Source organism: Peromyscus leucopus, chromosome 1, assembly GCF_004664715.2.
Source record: "Peromyscus leucopus breed LL Stock chromosome 1, UCI_PerLeu_2.1, whole genome shotgun sequence".
In the NCBI taxonomy this organism is placed as follows: domain Eukaryota; kingdom Metazoa; phylum Chordata; class Mammalia; order Rodentia; family Cricetidae; genus Peromyscus; species Peromyscus leucopus.
The window spans coordinates 179,679,746-179,699,093 of record NC_051063.1 but is presented as its reverse complement, the minus strand read 5'-3'; the positions used below and the strand labels follow the sequence as shown (position 1 = coordinate 179,699,093).

At 48.2% G+C, this 19,348-nt stretch overlaps 1 protein-coding gene across 2 annotated transcripts; it reads right to left on the bottom strand.

Moving 5' to 3' along the window:
- Positions 1-243: 243 nt before the first annotated feature.
- Positions 244-5,407, bottom strand: Zbtb45 (zinc finger and BTB domain containing 45). Of its 2 annotated transcripts, none has more exons than XM_028884885.2 (3): positions 5,117-5,407; positions 2,031-3,330; positions 244-1,432 (listed from the first exon to the last, which is right to left on the bottom strand). In XM_028884885.2, the coding sequence occupies exons 2-3, from the start codon at positions 3,328-3,330 to the stop codon at positions 1,176-1,178; spliced, it is 1,557 nt and encodes a 518-aa protein (XP_028740718.1). In that variant the 5' UTR covers positions 5,117-5,407; the 3' UTR covers positions 244-1,175. The 2 variants fall into 2 exon arrangements, with proteins under 2 accessions (XP_028740718.1, XP_028740719.1); XM_028884886.2 differs by lacking the exon at positions 5,117-5,407 and adding an exon at positions 4,621-5,094.
- Positions 5,408-19,348: the final 13,941 nt, after the last annotated feature.

Here is a 19,348-nt window from a genome sequence, read left to right as displayed (position 1 = left end):
AACCATTGTGTATATAGCAGCCAGCACTGGGACTGAGATTCCCCTGCCCACAAGGTTGAACACTTCAAGAAAACTGGGTGACTGTTATATGTGCAGCCCACCCACCTAAATCCCAAAATAAAAGTCCAGGCTATCAAACCAAATTGTGCCTACCTGCCCAGGAAATCTGGGGGACTGCAAAGGTATAACCCAGGAACATGGGGACCAAGCCCCCACCCCATAGCCCAAAAACCTACTAGCGTGCACTGGCCCAATGTCCTTTATTAGAACGGAATTCTAAAGCCCCATGGTAGGTCCATCTGAGCCTCCATGGGTGCCAAATGAGGGAAGGGTGGCTCCAGACTGGGGGTGAGGTCAGAGAATTCTAGCATGTGGGGGCCCACAGAGACCCCCAGCTTGTGGCCTGTTTTCATCTTGACTCAAGATCAGAGAGTCCAAGCTTGTTTTTCCCCTGCAAGACAGCATGATAGGATGTTTTGGCCAAAGGCTGGTTACCAGGTATCTTACACCTCAAGGCCTATTTACAGGATGCTTGCTGTAAGATGTGGCCGCCAGAGATCTTGAGTACTAAGGAAGTGTTTACACTTAACTGTACTTTGAACTGCGATGTCCTCGAAAGGGGGAGGTCTTTTTGCCTCCCTTTGCTTTTGTGTAAATAAAGGCTGTGAGCAATAAAGTCGAGGTCTGCGGTACTGACCCAGAACCTCTGGAAGTTATCCTGTGTCTCTGTCTTTTTCTTCATCTACATCTATATTTCATAGCTATGGTTTTCCCCACGCTCCCCCCCTTCAGAACCCGTTCAGCATGTCAAGCAGGACTCAACACTAGCCCAGCATTAGGGCAGAGGCCAGTCCTAGACATCATACCCTAGTAGGGGGTGGGACGAAAATCCTGCGTCAGATTGCAAGAGTCTGTGTGCCCAGCTCAACCTGGAAATGGTCTAGGTCTCTGAGGTGGCAGAGTCCCTGACCATCCTCTACCCAGGCATGTCCCATCCAGAGATGCTAAGCATGTGTAGGAGGGAAATAGAGTTCTGAGTCCCAAGTCCACAGGGAAAATGGGGTGAGAGTGGGGAAGAGAGAGGGTCCCATACTCCGGAGCAAGAGCCTTCTGGTGGAGTGGACCTAGTCCAAGGGTCTGACTGCACCTCCATACTGTGTACAGCTGGATCCCAATCAAGGTGCAGGGTGAGCTGCCAAGTGGCGCTCCAACAGTGCGCGGTGGGAGAAAACCTTGCCACAGGCAGGGCAGGGCGCGCGCTCCGGCCGGTGTGTGCGCATATGCACGTTGAGTGAGCTCTTCTGCGTGAAGCGCTTGGCACACACAGCACACTGGAAGGCTCGCACGCCAGTGTGTGTGACCATATGCTTGAGCAGGTAGTCGCGTAGCGAGAAGGATCGCCAACACACTGCGCACTGATGTGGCTTCTCCCCTGCAAACGACAAAGCAAGCCACACATACATTAGTCCAGCTTGCTCTCCCTGGAGACTCCTTGGTAGGGACTCCTCTATACTCCCCTCCTGGGTCAGTTCAGGATGCCTTTGCTTGTCAAGGAAACCACTCTGGAATCCTGCTCTACTGGGAACCCTTCTCCTGGACCCACATCATCATTCAATTATGCCACGATCAGTCAGGGTTCCTTAACAAGGAACTCTACCTGTCTGGAACAACATTGGCTACATGCTCAGATAGCACCCGACTTCAAGCATTCTTCTACCCCATAAATGATTTACCCCCTAAGTCACCTCAGGCCTCTTTCTGCAGCTCCCACCCCCAAAGCTGGTCAATTTTCCACCAACACTTCCTTTAACCTGACCATCCCAGGCTGAATCTAGTTTTCTAAGACCTTGGGAGGCTTTGGAAAAGGCAGGCTCCCACTTTACACTGGGAACTAAATTTCCAGGCTTCTAAGGTTAACACAAAACAAAGCTTATCAAGGGCCCAATCCCACCCAGCAACCAAATCTCCAATGCTTAAGGATCTCAGAAATCTGTGCGAGTAGAGCCGATTTCTTTTCCTCTCCCACTCACCAGAGTGGATGAACATGTGCTTGGTATAGTTTTTCCGGGAACTGAAAGTCTTGCGGCAGTGGCTACACTCATAGGCGGGTTGCTCAGCACCTGAGGCACCGGGGGCGCGCCCAGGAGTGCCTGAGATGGCTGTGGCTGGAGCAGCAGGGGCAGCAGACACAGCCGGAGTTTCGAGCTGAGCACTGGGGGCTGCATCTGGCTGGAGTGTGGGGTAGAAGGTGGGCGGGGGTGCAGGGGCTGGCCCTGATGGAGTAGGAGGTGTTGGTGCTGGCGGACCTGGGGCACCCAGGTGAAAGGGGAAGAGAGCCACAGGTGGTCCAGGGGTCTTCACACTGGTAGGTCGAGGCCCAGCTAGTGCGCAGTCGGGTGGAGCAGAACTTTCCACCGGACAACCTTCTGGACCCCCGTTGCCTTCCTCATGCCAAGCAGACACATAACTATCTGGGAACACATCCTCGGTCACAGCAGTCCCGCGAAGGAAATCTCTGCCGGCACCACTATAATCAGTGATGCCGGTGGATGCAGGCGGGTCCTCACGCGCACTGTCAGCTGTGGCTGTAAGGAAGCCCCCTGTGCAGTCGGGGAAGGCAGGGGGCGCTTGGCCCTCGCCTGGGCCGCCACCGCCTTCACCCTCTTCGGCGTCGGTCTCTTCATCCGTCTCCTCATCGTCATCCTCTTCACCTCTGTCTTCAGGGGCGGCAGTCAGCGATGGCTCCGTATCTGGCCCCTCGGCCTTGATGGGTGCTGGGGGTGCAGGCAGCTGCAGGCGTGCAGGCTGGCGCTGCTTGCGGCTATGCGCTGCGCTGGGGTGACCCGGGGGGCGGGCGGCCAGCAAGTGGCGCAGACGGTGGCGCAGCTGCGCAGGAGCAAGTGGAGGGGGCACGGGTGGTGGCAGAGGTGCAGGCGCTGGGGTGCTGGGGACACGGGCACGCGCGATGATTTGCGTGCACTCATCGATGACGGTCTGGATGCGAAGCACGGAGGCTGCTGTGAGCACCTGCAGCGCTTCGCCCTGAGCCACCACCAGCGAGCCACTGTACAGGAACTCGACCAGCTGGCGCACCGTCTGCGCGGGCACCACGGGGGGCACACGAATCTCTGAATGGCCAAGCAGCAGCTTATCCTGGAAGAAGGGTGAGCCCGCGGCCAACACGCAGCGGTGCGCACGCAGGGAAGCTTCACGGATGCGGACAGTCACATCGCAGAAGTGACCGCCTAGCCGCTGCCCATTGAGGGTCTCCAGGAGTGAGCGCGAAAAGTTCTGTAGGTGGATGTGGTGCACCGCCTCGGTCGCTGCCATCTGTGAGATGAGGAGATAATGGGGATTGGGCTGTCAGCTAAGTACTCTCTGCCATCCTATGTCCTGGTCCCCTTAAATCCTCACCACAGAACCCAACAGTGCACTACATCCCCAGCCTTGGCCCACCTCATGCGTCCCTAGCAGGTCATCACAGTCCCTGAACCAACACATAAAACACGCCAGCACTCCTGGCCTAGGTACTCTTCAATGCCCTCCATCCCTGCGACACCAGCATAGATCCCCTGTTTTCTGCTCCAAGGAAGATCCAGGCTTACCCTTCTTCTGGAAACGTACCTAGGCCCCAGATTTAATATCCTTAAATCCTAGGATGGCCCTCCTCCCAAGGGGTAGCCTTGTTTAAAATGAAACAAAGCAAAAGCCAGTAACTCCCATTCAAAACTGGCTACCCTGTAACTAAAATTAGCTACCTTCTAACTCCCATTCAAAACTGGCTACTCTGTCTCATTGAGAATGACCTCCCTGAGGAAATGATAGGCTATTTCATCTCCACCAGGCTAGCCATGGTACACTTTCCACTCTGGTTTTTTTCCTATTCTCCCCTAGCCAAACTTGCTTATCTTAGCACCACTAAGGCCCCAAGCATATCCAAGACTACCTCAGAACCAGGTACCATTAACTAGTGTATGTGGAGGTTTTCAGGAGGGTGGGATGCACCTGCCTCCTGGCAAATCATATGGGAGCATCTCTAGAGGCTGGGCATCAGCATCAGCAGCATCCCTCATACCCAAGAAAAGCAAATAAAGAGTACATATAACAAAACACTGTGGCCAAGTTTCTTCTTTACATCACCTGCGCCCTGAGAGGTGCTAAGAACCTGCACAAGGGCTGTGAAAAGCCAGCAAGCTGAAACCCAGTGTGGTTAAGCAACCCACATACTTCTTATGCACCCGAAACTATCATCCTGAGGACTGAGGCCCTGAAAAAGAGGAGATACTCCTCCATCACACACACACACACACACACACACACACACACACACACACACACACACACAATCTATCTCTTAAGGGCCCTGGCTCCAGATTAGGGCCCCATTAAATCCTACCCCTATACAAGGGCTACTGAGATCTCAGACTCAACGTTTCTATATTCTTAACGCAAACGCGCCTTTCCCTTTGTCGCGGCTGATTCCTCCCTTTCTCTCCGACTATCTTACACATTGTGCCAGTGACTACTGGCCTGGACTGTTGGAAGTCACCTTGTAAGTCCCTTCCACATCCCCACCTCCGGGCCTTTCCCTCACGCGACAGCCAGAGGGAGCCTGCTAACCTAGTTTATCTGGGTCCTCTATGATGATGGATGATTCTCCGAACGGACCAAGGCTTTGCACCTGCCTCTGCCAGCGGCCTCCTTTTTCAGCCTGTGTGCCAATCCATAGGTCCTGAACTCCTCAAACCCACCCTCGACCAACTTCCCGGAGGGCTGGGGCTGCTCAGATGCAGCAGGACCTTTCTGGATGGCCCATAACAAAGGCACACTCTGCCACATCTACTGCTGCATTCTCGCCACCACATCCTCCCCCAGGCCAGGCCCCTTGCTCCATCAACCTGTCTCTCTCCCACCCTGTGCCGGAGCCCGGTTCAGGCCCGCTACGACGGCACCCACTGTTTCCCGCCTCCGCACCCTTGCCCGCGTCCTGCCCCGATCCTGCAGCGCCCTCTCGCGTCCGCAACGCGTGCACCGATCCTCACGTGGGCCTCCCTCCCCCAGCACGCCCCGGCCTTCCCTCTGACTCTGAGGCAGGGGGATGCCCGCTCGACCCCACCTCAGACTCCTCAGGCACCAGGCCCTGCAGTTGCTGCCTCCTGGCTTGTGAACTTGAAGGCCGCACTTCCGGGCCGGGAAACGGAACCGATGGCCGCGGCGCCGGCGGAACGATAATCGGGAACACGTTTCCGGTGTTTCTATTAAGACTAGGGAGTCATTGGGCCCAACTTCCGGTCTGGTCCGCGTCAGAACCAAAATCGCCGAAGCTGGGGATGGTGGAGCTGCCAGGGATCAGTGGGCCTGAGCACGCTTCCGTCGTCGCCTGGCTGATATTAAGAGTGAGCTGTCAATCAATTCTCTGGCCACGCCCTCGGTACTCTCAACCGAACTGGAGAGGGCGCTCGAATCCAGAACTGCACGGGTGGCCTTTCTCCTACCCTGGAGAGAAGATTCTCTCTGGAGAGAAAGATTCTCTTGAGTTTCTCATGCTCCCATTCCAGATGAGGACGCTTTACAGGACTCCCCTGCAGTCGCCTGGAAGAACACAGGCCCGCCTTCCCAAGGAAGCATCCTCATTTGGTTCTCCCACCTCGCCCCGCCCAGACCCCCAGGAATTCACCACTCTATAAATGAATAGTTGTGGAATCAATGCCTCAGCTTGGCCACAGATCAGAAAGTAGGACATGAAATGGGGTAGGAAGTAGTCAGAGACCAAACAGCAGGGACCAGTTGCCTAGGCAGAGAGAACAGCCGTCCTCCAAAAAGGCCCCCGGAGTGGTCCTTTTGTTGTCCAAGGCACCCATGAACCAAACCTATCAAGTGATGGATTGGCCTTCCATTCTTGGGGGCAATAAGCCACCATGTAAGGCCAACCAGGTACCAGGGAGTAGGGCTGGAGAGATGCAGAGAGCCTAGGTCCCCGTGTACCTACCTAGTACTGTTGAGGCTAGCAGACCTCGGGAAAATGTCAGGATTTTTGTTCCCTATCCTGGACAGATGTCGGATAGCTATGTTGTAGATGTGTTTGAAAGTCTGGTAAGGGGGGCTGGAGAGATGGCTCGGTGGTTAAGAGCACTGACTGCTCCCCCAGAGGACGTGGGTTCAATTCACAGCACCCACATGGCAGCTAACAGTTGTCTGTAACTCCAAGATCTGACACCCTCACATAGATATACGTGCATGAATGCACATAAAATAAAGATAAGGAAGTTATTTTTTTAAAAAAGTCTGGTAAAGTGTGTGCCAGGTAAACCTTATTAGAACCCAAATCTAGTGCTGGGAATATAGTTCAGTTGCTTGAATGCTTGCCTAACATTCAGAGGCCCTGGGTCTGATCCTCAACGTCACAGAAGTCACACCTGTAATCCAAGCACTTGGGAGATTGAGGCAGGAGAGTCAGAAGTTCAAGGTCATCTCCATATATCAGAGTTTGAGCCCAGTCTGGGCAACACAAGATGTTGTCTGAAAAATGCTCTAAATTTTTTGTTTGTTTTGTTTTGTTTTTCAAGACAGGGTTTCTCTGTGTAGCTTTGGCTGTCCTGGATCTCCCTCTGTAGACCAGGCTGTCCTCAAACTCACAGAGATCCACCTGCCTCTGCCTCCTAAATGCTAGGATTAAAGGTGGGTGCCACCACCGCCTGGCAAGACAAAATAACCTAAGTTATAACAGCCAGGAATGTCTGTAATCCTATCACTTGAGAGGGAGAAACTTGAAGATTGGGAATTTAAGTCAACCTCAGCTGTAAGAACCTGTTCATCGAAAAACAAAATCAAAATCAAAACCCTCCTAAGTAAGTAAAAGCTGGGGACGTGGCTTCGCGTGCATAAGACCCTGAGTTCAAATAGCAAAATGACCTAGCATAGTGGTCTGGCATCTTCACCTCTGTTCAGATTCTAAGTCCAAGAAGGAGACTTTGCCTCCCCCCCACTGAATTACCTCCTTCATACTGGACAGGCTTCTCCTTGCTCATTCCCTCCAGCTTCAGGGACCCCCTCTCTACACCCTCACTTTCTTACTGGACTGCTATACCACCAGGGAGGGTCTACCCTAACTTCAGACTGTACCACCTTCTGTCATGTGATTTGTCTCCTCCACCCCAGAGCCTTCTACAGTAACACACAGGTATAGCTCTATCCTGGGCTACCATCCTGTAAGCCTACGAGGCATCACCAAACTAATCTGGCAAGAAGTCTGGATTCTAAAAATACCCTTCTAGGACTTGGTACCCAACCTACTGTTGTACATCTGTAAACCCTATTGATACTATCTAGGGGTGTAGGAATGGATTTTTTGAACTAATTAAAGATTCAAGAGGCAGGAAAAGTTTATTCAAAGAAGACTAATTTATTAGAGTTAAAAAAATAATAGTAATAAAACCGACTGGGACAGGCATGGCATAAATGCCCGGAGGAGAGAAAGAAAACAAACCAGCTGTATTGTTTGAGTTAAACCAGAATGGAAATCAGCCACATGGTGGACAGACATGTGGACAGGGACAGGAGCTTTAGAGAAAGATAAGGAAGCCCAAAGTATCAGAAAATGTGGATTTAGGCTCTGGCCAGTGTTGGAGAGAAAAATACCAAAAAGGAACAAAAATTGTGTATCAGCAAGGTGGGCAGTGTTAGGATTTCGTACATGCGCGGCTCGGGGGTCTTGTCTGGCACCTTATGTCATCAGCAGGCGACTGTGTCCCCGCCTTAAAAAGCCGCACACAGACCCCCACCCCTCTTTTCTGTTTCCTCTCTGCTCTGCTCCCACCACCTTTCTGTCTCTCCAGGCCTGGTTTCTTTCTAATAAAGCTCTTTCTAACTCTGGTAGTCGTAGCCATGGCTACAGAAAAGTCGTAACTTTTCCGCCGCGCCCTCGACCCACGGCGCCCGCCAACCCACCAGCGCCATTTCATCCTCTCAGGCAGACCCAATGGAAAGGATGGGGGCTTGTGGGGACTTGGGGAAAAGAAAAGTACAGCGTGTCATTAAAGGTGGAATTATTCCACTCATTTCTCTAGTGTCTCTTAAGGAGAGACCACCTTCCTAGGTGTGGCCCTACTTTTCTGAGGGATTGTCCATTAGCTAGGTGATCGACCAGCCCAACTGGATTAACTCTATGTCTTCAGTAGCTTGCAATATTAGGTCTCCACTACTAATGGGCATCTACCATCCCTGCGTCAGTCACCATCACTCAGAGAGGCTGAAGCAGGAGTATTACTGTGGGCTACAGAGTAAGAACCACTTCAGGCAGAGCTGCATAGTAAGTGTAATGAAAAAAAAAAAAGAGAGAAAGAAAGAAAGGCAGAGTAGGTACCTTTTAGCAGGCCCTGCCAAAGTATGCCACTAAGCAAACATACCACACACACCACCACAACCACGCAACAGAGTCAGTGCAAAAGGTTTACTGAAGGGGAGGGGGGGAGGGGGAGAGTGAAAGGCCATGTGGGAGTGGGGACATGAGAGAGGCAGGCAGACTCAGGGAGGAAAAGGAAGAGACAAGAGGAAGGAGGAGAGAAGGCAAGTGAGGAGCAGGAGGCAAGAGAACAAGAGACGGAGAGGAAAGGGAAGAGGCGGAGAGGAAAGGGAAGAGGCGGAGAGGAGCAAGAGGCAAGAGAGCAAGTGAGCTGTGCCTGGCGGGCACTTTTAAAGGGTACATATGTCACGTAGCTGACAGTGGAGAGGCACCTGGTGACAGGTGATGGCATAACTTTGCTTTGGTGGCAGAGGCAGGCTGCTACCACATGGAAACTAACAGTAAGGACCTTTGTCTTAAAACAAAACAACACACACACACACACACACACAGGCACACAGGCACACAGGTTTGGTGCTCAAATTCCCAAAACCTGTATTCATGTTAATCTGAATAGGTACACTCTGCTGAAAAAGTCTTTGCAGATGTGATCGAAGTTGTTCATCAAGTATTCTTTTTCTTTTTCTTTTTTTTTAAAAGATTTATTTATTTATTATGTATACAGCATGTATGACTACAGGCCAGAAGAGGGCGCTAGATCCCATTACAGATGGTTGTGAGCCACCATGTGGTTGCTGGGAATTGAACTCAGGACCTCTGGAAGAGCAGTCAGTGCTCTTAACCTCTGAGCCATCTCTCCAGCCCTCATCAAGTATTCTTAAAATGGGCTGGGCGGTGGTGACACAGGCACTTGGGAGGCAGAGCCAGGTGAATCTCTGTGAGTTCGAGGCCAACCTGGTCTACAGAGTGAGATCCAGAACAGGCTCCAAAGCTACACAGAAAAACCCTGTCTCGAAAAACCAAAAAAAAAAAAAAAAAAACCAAAACAAAAACCAGGTAGCCAAAATGGTTGGATTATATAGAGAAGGGCAGCTGGGGGAAGGGCAGCCTGGCCCCTGGGCTGGAGAAGTTTAGGGTAGGGGGTGGGGTACACCAGCCAGGAGGACCCTTATAACAGGTAGGGACTGAGGGATGCTGGGAGAACTTGGTCTGCTTTGATATGTTAAATAGGCACCTCAGCCATTTGTCTTGGATTTGAAATTTACCATAAAGGACCCAAGTTCAAGGTCTATTGCTGACTAATGGCTCACAACTATTCACAATTCCAGTTCCAGGGGATCAGATGTCCTTTACTCGCTTCCACAGGCACCAGGCACTTGTGTGGTATACGGACATATGCAGGTAAAACATCCATATACCATAAAATAAATAATTTTTTAAAAAATATTTATTTATTATGTTTACAGTGTTCTGCTTGCATGTATTCCTGTAAGCCAGAAGAGGGCACCAGATCTCATTACAGATGGTTGTGAGCCACTATGTGGTTGCTGGGAATTGAACTCAGGGCCTCTGGAAGAACAGCCAGTGCTCTTAACCTCTGAGCCATCTCTCCAGCCCAATAAAATAAATAATTTTTTAAACAGATGATTCTGGATTATTTGGGTAGTTCTAAAGTAATGAAAAAGGTTCCACCTTTAAGGTGGAAGTACTTGAAGTAGAATATTCTAGAAGCTTAGAAAGGGATAGGCCATGTGACAGAATGACGGGGCAGGAACATGAGAACCACCATATACAACAACCTGCAGGAAAACAGGAACCTCAGGCATACAGCTGCATGGAGCTAGAGCCACCCACAACCTGAATGAACTTTTTTGTTTGTTTTTTTCCAGACACAGTTTGTCTGTGTAGCTTTGGAGTCTGTCCTGAAACTCCTTATGTAGACCAGGCTGGCCTTGAACTCACAGAGATCCACCTTTCTCTGCCTCCTGAGTGCTGGGACTAAAGGTGTGCACCACTACCACCCAGCCTGAATAAATTATTAAATAGACTTTTCTCCGGAGCCTTCACATAAGTTTCCTCCTGGCCAGCACCTCCAGGTGGGGCTTGAGGGCGCAGAGCCTATTTGCCAGTGTGAGCTGCAAGGATGTTACTTTTAGTTACTCAGTTTCTGTTCACTTGTTACAGTAGCGATAAAAAACAGTAACATCTAGGGGCTGGAGATGCGGGTAAGTTGGGATCTCCAGCCATACGTGGAACCAGGAAAGGCAGCCCAATCACTGTGAATTGGAGGTTAGCAAATTCCAGGTCCTGCTTCAAAAATAAATAAATAAGCCCACAGTGGTGGCTCACTCCCTTAATCTCAGCACTCGGGAGGCAGAGGCAGGCGAATCTCTATGAGATTCTGTCTCACAAAACAACAAAAGAATAAATGCATATATTTAAAGACAGTTTTTAAAATTATATTTCTATTCTGTATGTATGCATGCATGTGTGTCTATGTGCAGGTCTGCAGGACAGCTTGCTAAGGGTAGTTCTATCTCTTCAACCATGTCACCATGTGGGTAAGAGTGGGCAGAGATGTTGAGTTTAGGCACGTTGGCTAGTGAGTGCCTTTACAGGCTGAGCTATCTCTCTGGCCCTGAACACAACTTTTTATCTCAGACTGCATAGACTGCAAATATTTTAAAAATCCTAGGCCCTGGAGGGAGGGAAGAGGCAGACAGCATGGATCAGTCACTTAAGGGGAAAAGCTTCGAGGTCACAGTGACCAGATCTTCAAAAATATTAATAAAAACAAAAAGGGATAGAGATAGACAGATATTCCTCCTTTGGGAGGAGGTCACATAGGTCAAAGAAAAAGGCTCTCCCCAGGACATTTTCCCGGGCCCTGCTAGTTAGGGGTGCTGCTATAGTTGGGGGTACAGCTAGTTAGCATCTAAACCTCCACTTTTACTATCAAGCCAGGTTCTCATCTAGCTAACTACTACCCAGGGGCAAAGTCCAAAACTCCGGTCCTACATCCACAAACAAAGCCACACCCTAGTGGCCCTAGACCATCCCCAAGATCCAGACACCCACGGTGTTCTGTTTGCATTCCACCCAGGTACAGACACTAAACATACCCCATGGAAGCTGCTTCCTGGCACAAGACAGGATGGAGGCTGGGGAAACCCAGGCAAGATAAAGAAGTCCAAACAAGTAGGGACAATTTAGAATGGAGAGGAAATGGGAGCTCCTGAAATGGGGAAGGGCAGTTTACAGCCCCTGGAAGAGATTCTAAGACTGCAAGTTAAGTTGGGGACCAAAGAAGACCCAAAGATGACTTTGGAGGTTGTAGAAGCAGGAGATAGGTCAGGTCCCTTGCCTCCAAGGTTTACCAGAAAAGAAAAAAAAAAAAAAAAAAAAAAAAAAAAACCCAGCATCTAGACAGAGATTAAAGACCAACAAAGGGGGGTGGAGATGAGGAATGTGTGCTGGAGGTTCACAGGAGGAGCTTTCATATGTAAAAACATTCCTGTAACTCTGGGCAAGGGCCACAATTTAAGGAAGAGCACTTCCTTAGTTTTCCCTCAAGGCTGCCTTTTCACATCTGGATCTGGGGGTGGGGGGTATGCTACTCTCACCTACAGTAGATACTGATCTAGCCTTTGCACCATGCATCCAAAGGTTGGCTTTCCCTCCTGCAAGCCCTCCTCGCCTTGCATGTTTCCCCCACTTACTCACTCAGTTCTGTTATCCATAAGCTTACCATGGAATGTGACCTTACCTCCTGCTGTCCTTCTTGGCCTCCCGTAAATCCCAGCCTTAGTTCTAGTCTCCACACTGATTTTTCACTAATCTTAAAGTCACTTTGGAGTAGTGATTTGGGGCAGTACTTATCTGTGGAGTCACACAATATAAGGTATCTGTCTTCAAAGTCTCTGTTATCTTCCCTTAGGCTCTTGAAATCCCCAAATGTGAAATCTTCTCCCATCCCCCCTCCACCACCCCCCCTTCCGCCATCATCGTTTCTCTGTGTAACATCCCTGGAGATCTGACTGCCTCTGCTGGGATTAAAGGGATGCATCACCACTGCCTGTCAAAAGTTTCTTTCTTTTTAAGCCAGGCGGTGGTGGCACAAGCCTTTAATTTCAGCACCCGGGAGGCAGAGCCGGGTGAATCTCTGTGATTTTGAGGCCAACCTGGTCTACAAAACGAGATCCAGGACAGGCTCCAAAACACCACAAGAGAAACCTGTCTTGAAAAAACCAAAAAAAAAAAAAAAAAAGTTTCTTTTTAATTAAAATTTTTTCATGAGTATTTGCCTGTGTATGTCTGTGCACCACAAGCATGTTTTGTGCCTGTGGACACTAGAAAAGGGCTTGGAACCACCTAGAACTGGAATTACAGCTATGGCAAGCCACCACAGAGATGCTGAGAATTGAATGCTGGTCCTCTGGAAGAGGAGCCAGTATTCTTCCCACCCCCCAACCCCCCAGGGTTTCTCTGTGTAGTTTTGATGCCTGTCCTGGATCTCGATCTGTAGACCAGGCTGGCCTCAAACTCACAGAGATCTGCCTGGCTCTGTGAGTACTGGGATTAAAGGCAAGCGCCACCACCGCCCCGTGTAGCCAGTATTTTTATCTACTAAGCCATCTCTCTAAAAACTTAATTTATGCAGTGCTGGGTGTTGAACCCAAGGCCTCATGCATGCTAGACAATCATTCTATTACTTACCACGCTACATCCCCAGTCTTGGATTTTTATTTATTTGTTTATTTATTTATTTAGTGATTTGTTTTTTGTTTTTCTTTTCTCTTCCCCCTCCCTTTTCCGTTTTTTTTTTTTTTTTTTTTTTTTTTTTTTTGTGTCAGGGTTTCTCCTGTTCTGGATCTCGCTCTGTAGACCAGGCTGGCATTGAACTCAGAGATCTGCCTGGCTCTGCCTCCCGAGTGCTAGGACTAAAGACATACACCACCACGGCCTGGCATTAACTTTTCTATAGATCATGGTTGTTGGTTCAGCATCGGGGCTCATGGCTGGCCGCTGCCCGCGGCGGCCATGCTAGTGGAGGAGAGTGCTGGATGTATGGGTGACAGAAGAGTCACGAGCCATGGTTACCTTTCTAGAGCTTTATTGGGAGAGAAAGGGAGAGGGAGAGAGAGAGAGAGAGACAGAGAGACAGAGAGACAGAGACAGAGAGACCACGTGGAGGGGGGAAATACGGAAGAGTGCAGAAAGAGAGCACACAGAGGGCACGCCCACATTTTAGGCTGGGAAGCTGTCGCACTGGTGACGTAATTAAGGACCTAATTAAAATTACGTCCGTGGCTTCAAACTCAGAGATCTGGCTGCCTCAGCATCCCAAGAGATGAGATTAAAGGCACCGTCACTGCCCAGCCTAGTCTTGAATATTTTTAAAAAATGCTTTTTACCAGGGATGGAGAAATGACCTCTTCTAGCCTCCTTGGACATTTAGCATCCAAGTAGTACACAGAAATACATGTAGCAAAAATCCATATATATTATATATATGTATTTATAGTTTTTTTTTTTTCGAGACAGGGTTTCTCTGTGTAGTTTTAGTGCCTGTCCTGGATCTCACTCTGTAGACCAGGCTGGCCTCCATATTTTTATGTAAATAAATATGTACACACACATACATGTATATTTTTTCAGGTAAAATATTATACGTTTATTTAAAACTTATTTTTCACCTTGAGTATGCAAAATACAAACTCCACAAAATGTTCATTTTTTTACTTTGTAGTTCATAAATATACAAAATAGAAGTTTGCTTAAATTTATGTTACATATTTATTAAGGCAAGGAACTATATAGAAAACACATCTGTTCTGCTTAAAGGCATACTTGGGAATAAACCATTGTACAAATTATTGCACATCTGAAACCACAGTGCATTAACAGACTGTCTGCATAAAAATGTTGCAGAGCTGGGGTGGTGGTGGAGCACGCCTTTAATCCCAGCACTTGGGAGGCAGAGTCAGGCGGCTCTCTGTGAGTTCAAGGCCAGCCTGGACTACCAAGTGAGTTCCAGGAAAGGCACAAAGCTACACAGGGAAACCCTGTCTCAAGAAACAAAAAACAAACAAACAAACAAAAAAAGTTACCAGATATATTTACTTGACTTAGGTCATAAAACATATATATTTTTAACCACATTTATTTGCTTGTGAGTGGTGGGCCACACATGCCACTGAGTGGAGTTGGTTCTCTCTACTATGTGTGGATTCTGGGATTTAATTCAGGTCATCAAGTTTAGCAGCAGCAGGTGTCTTTAACCACTTAGATGGCTGGATTTTTTTTTTTTTTTTTTTTTTAAAGACAATGACTCAGGTATACAGGCTGGCCTCAAACTTACAGAGATCCTCCTGCCTCTGCCTTCCCAGTGTTAGGATTTTTTTTTTTTTTTTTTTTTTTGAGACAGGGTTTCTCTTTGTAGTTTTGCGCCTTTCCTGGAACTCACTCTGTAGTCCAGGCTGGCCCCAAACTCACAAAGATCTGCCTGCCTCTGCCTCCTGAGTGCTGGGATTAAAGGCATGCGCCACTACTGCCAGGCGTCCAGTGTTAGGATTAAAGATGTGATTCACCACATCAAATTTGTTCTGTTTTTTTGAAACAGGATTTTTATGTAGCCCAGGCTGGCCTCCAGCTGCTCATGTTAGGGAGGCTAGCCTTGAACTCCTGGTCTTCCTTCCTCCTCCTTCTCCCAAATGCTGAGATAACAAAGGCATGGCACCATGCCTGCCTGCATTGCCTTGTTCTTTGTTTGCTTGTTTTAGACTGGCTCTCTCTATGTAGCTTTGGCTGTCTAGTAACTTGCTATTTAGACCAGGCTGGTCTTGAATTCACAGAGAGATCTGCCTGCCTCTGGGATTCAAGGCGCGTGCCACTATTTCTGGCAAACATTCAGTGTTTTTTAGTGAATTCATATTCACTACATTGCAGTCATCACCACAGTCCACCTTTAGAATAGTGCCTTCTAACTGGAAACCTCCTTTGTGCAGTCTGTAGGTGGTGGTGCATGCTTTTAATCCCAGCACTTGGGCGGCAGAGGCGGGCAGATTTCTGAGTTGGAGGCAAACTTGTTCCACAGAGTGAGTTCCAGGACAGCCAGGACTACACAGAGAAACTGCCTGGAAAAAACAAACCACCACCACCAACAATGCCCCCGCCCCCCCCCCCCCCAAAAAAAAAAAAAAAAAAAAACCAAACAGAAGGTGGAAACAGAAGGATCAGAAATTGAAAGTCATCCTCAGCTAGATAGCAAGTTCCAGACCAGCCTAGGATATATGAAACCCTATCTCAAAAATAAATAGAGAAACAGGCTGGTGAGATGGCTCAGTGGATAAAGGCACTTGTTGCCAAGCTGATCTCTCTCTCTCTCTCTCTCTCTCTCTCTCTCTCTCTCTCTCTCTCTCTCTCTCCCTCTCTCCCTCCCTCCCTCCCTCCCTCCCTCCCTCTCTCTCTCTCTCTCTCTCTCTCTCTCTCTCTCTCTCTCTCTTTCCCTCCCTCCCTGCCTTCCTCCCTCCCTCCCTCCCTCCCCCCCTCTCTCTCACACACACACACACACATACACACAGAGTTTGACTGTCCTCTACACTATCAGGTATCCCCAGGCACTGACACTACACATCCCTAGGTGCCTCCTTGAGTAATCATAAGCAGATAATCCTGTGTTGCTCCAGGATTTCATTGGGAGCTAAAAGATGCTGTTTTTCACATTTTAGCATCTAATGATCAGGCAGTGTTCTGTAAGCAAGCTGCAGTGCCATGTGTCCCTGAGATTCTGTTCCCTCAGGGAAGGCAAGATCGGTGCCAAATTCTCTGAGTGTGTTTGACTTCAAGGTAACAAGCATCATGTGGTGACAGAAGGATACATTTTTCTGGCTCACAGTTTTTTATTCTTTATTATTTTAGCACTAGGAACCCAGTTCCACTCCCTTTCCCCCCTTTTCTCCCCCCCCCCCTTGGTCTCACTCTAGCCCAGGCTGGACTGGAACTTACTCTGTAGCTCAGGCTGACTTGACCTTGGGAGTGATCCTCCTACTTCAGCCCCCACTGCCCCAAGTGCTAACATTACAGATGTGTGCTGCTCTGGTTTTTTGTTTGTTTCTAGATAGGGTCCAGGTGGGTCACCAGTTGAGGATGAATTTAAACTGGTGATCCTCCTGCCTCAACCTCCCAAATCTCTTCTTTGGAGATAATACCTCACTATGTAGCTCAGAATTGTCTGGAACTTAATGTGCAGTCCACACTAACTTCGGACTCAAGATTCTTCTGCCTCAGTCTCCTGAGTGCTGGCATTACAGATGTGTGTTCCTGTAATCAGCTTCTCCAACAGTGGGCATAGAATCCTGGGCCCTCGTGCTAGCCAGGCACTCCACTCCAAATCTAACTGTCACTTTAGTGTCCTTATTTAGAGTTTGGCCAGGAATCATGGATTCATTGTGTCAATTGGTGAATTGAGTGGCTGTGCTGGTTAGTTTTCATGCCAACTTTACACAGGCTAGGGTGATTTGGGAAGAAGGAACCTCAACTGAGTAACTGTCCCCACCAGACTGACCTGTAGGGAAGCCTTGTTTTGTTTTTGAGATGAGGTCTTTATAATGTAGCTCTGGCTGTCCTGGAACTTGGTATGTAGAAAGTAGATTCCTATATATCTATTGTGTTTTCATTATTATCTATATTTTGCCAATCTCATGTGTATCTCTCAAACCTACTTTTTTTTTTTTTTATTGAGGGAGTTGGAGCTAGACTGTTTTAAAAGTAAATCCCAGCCAGGCGGTGGTGGCGCACACCTTTAATCCCAGCACTGGGGAGGCAAAGGCAGGCAGATCTCTGTGAGTTCGAGGCCAGCCTGGTCTACAGAGCGAGATCCAGGAAAGGCGCAAAGCTACATAGAGAAACCCTGTCTCAAAAAACAAAATAAAAAATAAGTGTGTTTGGATGCTCCTTCATCATCTTTTTTTGTTTTGTTTTATTTTTCGAGACAGGGTTTCTCTGGCTGTCCTGTGGTTTCCAGGCTGTCCTGGAACTCACTCTGTAGACCAGGCTGACCTCGAACTCACTGAGATCCACCTACTTCTGCCTCCCAAGTGCTGGGATTAAAGGTGTGCACCACAGCTGCCCAGCATCAACTTTGTTTTAAGATTTTTTTTTTTTTATGTCTCGAAAAAACCAAAAAAAAAAAAAAAAAAAAGATTTTTTTTTTTAAATTTCACTTGTATGTTTACCTGAAAATATCTATGCGTCCCAGGTGTATCTGGTGCTTGCAGAGGCCAGAACAGAGCATTGGATCCCCTTTTATAATAGCTTACTCCCCTCCCCTGCACCCTCAAGGTTGTTTTCAAGTCAGTCACTTGGTAAATAAGCCATGTTATTTGTACTCTGTTAACAACAACAACAACAACAACAACAACAACAAAAGTGGATTCCTTTAATCCCATTACTCAGGAGACAGGCAGACCCCTGAGTTGGAAGCCAGCCTGGTCTACAGAGAGAGTTCCAGGATAGCCAGGGCTACACAGAGAAATACCATCTTGAGAAACAAACAAAACAAAACAAAAAAATGAAAATAAATAAGCAAAACGAAGCTGAGCAAGCCATGGGGAGTAAGAACAGTACTCTTTCATGGCCTCTTCATCAGTTCCTGGCACGACTTCCCTGGTTGATGGACTGACTACAAGCTGTAAAATTAAATAAACACTTTCCTTCCGAAGTTAATTTTTTTTTAAATTTTATTTATTTACTTTATGTATGAGTGCTTTGTCTGCACGTATACCTTTATGCCAGAAGAGAATGTCAGATCCCTGTAGAGATGGTTGTGAGCCACCATGTGGTTGCTGGGAATTGAACTCAGGACCTCTAGAAGAGTAGTCAGTGCTCTTAACCACTGAGCCATCTCTCCAGGCCCCACTCCCCAAGTTAACTTTGATCATGGTGTTTTGTCACAGCAATAGGAACCTTAACTAAGCAAGTGGTCAAGTTTCTTTCTGTGAATGCTTTTTTAAGACACGTATTTATTAGCATGGACGCTGTATGTGTTTTGTACCACAGTGGTCGCATGGAGGTCAGAGCACAACTGTATGGAGCCATCTCCCTCCTTTCACTTTTTGAGTGGCTCCAATGATCATCATCAGGTTTGCTGAACAAAGGGCTTTTACCATCTCAGCAATCTTTCCAGCCCAGCTCCTGTGGATTCATTCTCTCTCCCTCTCTTTCTCCCTCTCTTTTCCTCCCTCCTTCCCTCCCTCCCTCTCGATCTCTCTCTGCTTTTTCAAGACAGGGTTTCTCCATGTAGCCCTGGCTGTCCTGAATTCACTCTGTAAACCAGCCTGGCCTTGAACTCACAGAGTTGAACGCACTCTGCCTCCTGAGTGCTGGGATCAAAGGCGTGTGCCACCACTGCCAGGTTCCACCCGTTTCTTATAAGTCTGGAACCCAAGGCTTTGTGCATGCTTGGTTAACATGCTGACAACTTTAGTTCCCCATTTCTTCATCTTTCTTTTTGCTATGCTGGGGATTGAACTTAGGGACTTGAACATGCTAAGCAAGCACGGCTGTACCACTGGGCTATTTCCTCAGTCCTTTGGCTATTTTCTTTTTCCATCAATTTTTTTTGGCTATTGACTATGCTTCCTTGAAGGACTAGCTTTCTCATATGGCAACAGAGTCAAACACTTTCTTTCCTCTTCTTCTTCTTCTTCTTCTTCTTCTTCTTCTTCTTCTTCTTCTTCTTCTTCTTCTTCTTTTTACAATTTATTTATCTTTTTATTTTATGTTCATTGGTGTATGCATGTATGTCTTTGTGAGGGTGTCAGATCTTAGAGTTACAGACAGTTGTTAGCTGCCATATGGGTGCTGGGAATTGAACCCAGGTCCTCTGGTAGAACAGTTTTGCTCTTAACCACTGAGCCATCACTCCAGACCCCCTTTCTTTGTTATAGTATGAGATCTAGTGTCTCCTGTCCTCTCTGATGTTCCTCCTCCACCTGGAAGCCAGCAGAAGGGTGAGGGCATCCATGGAGTCCAGGCCATCTTTGG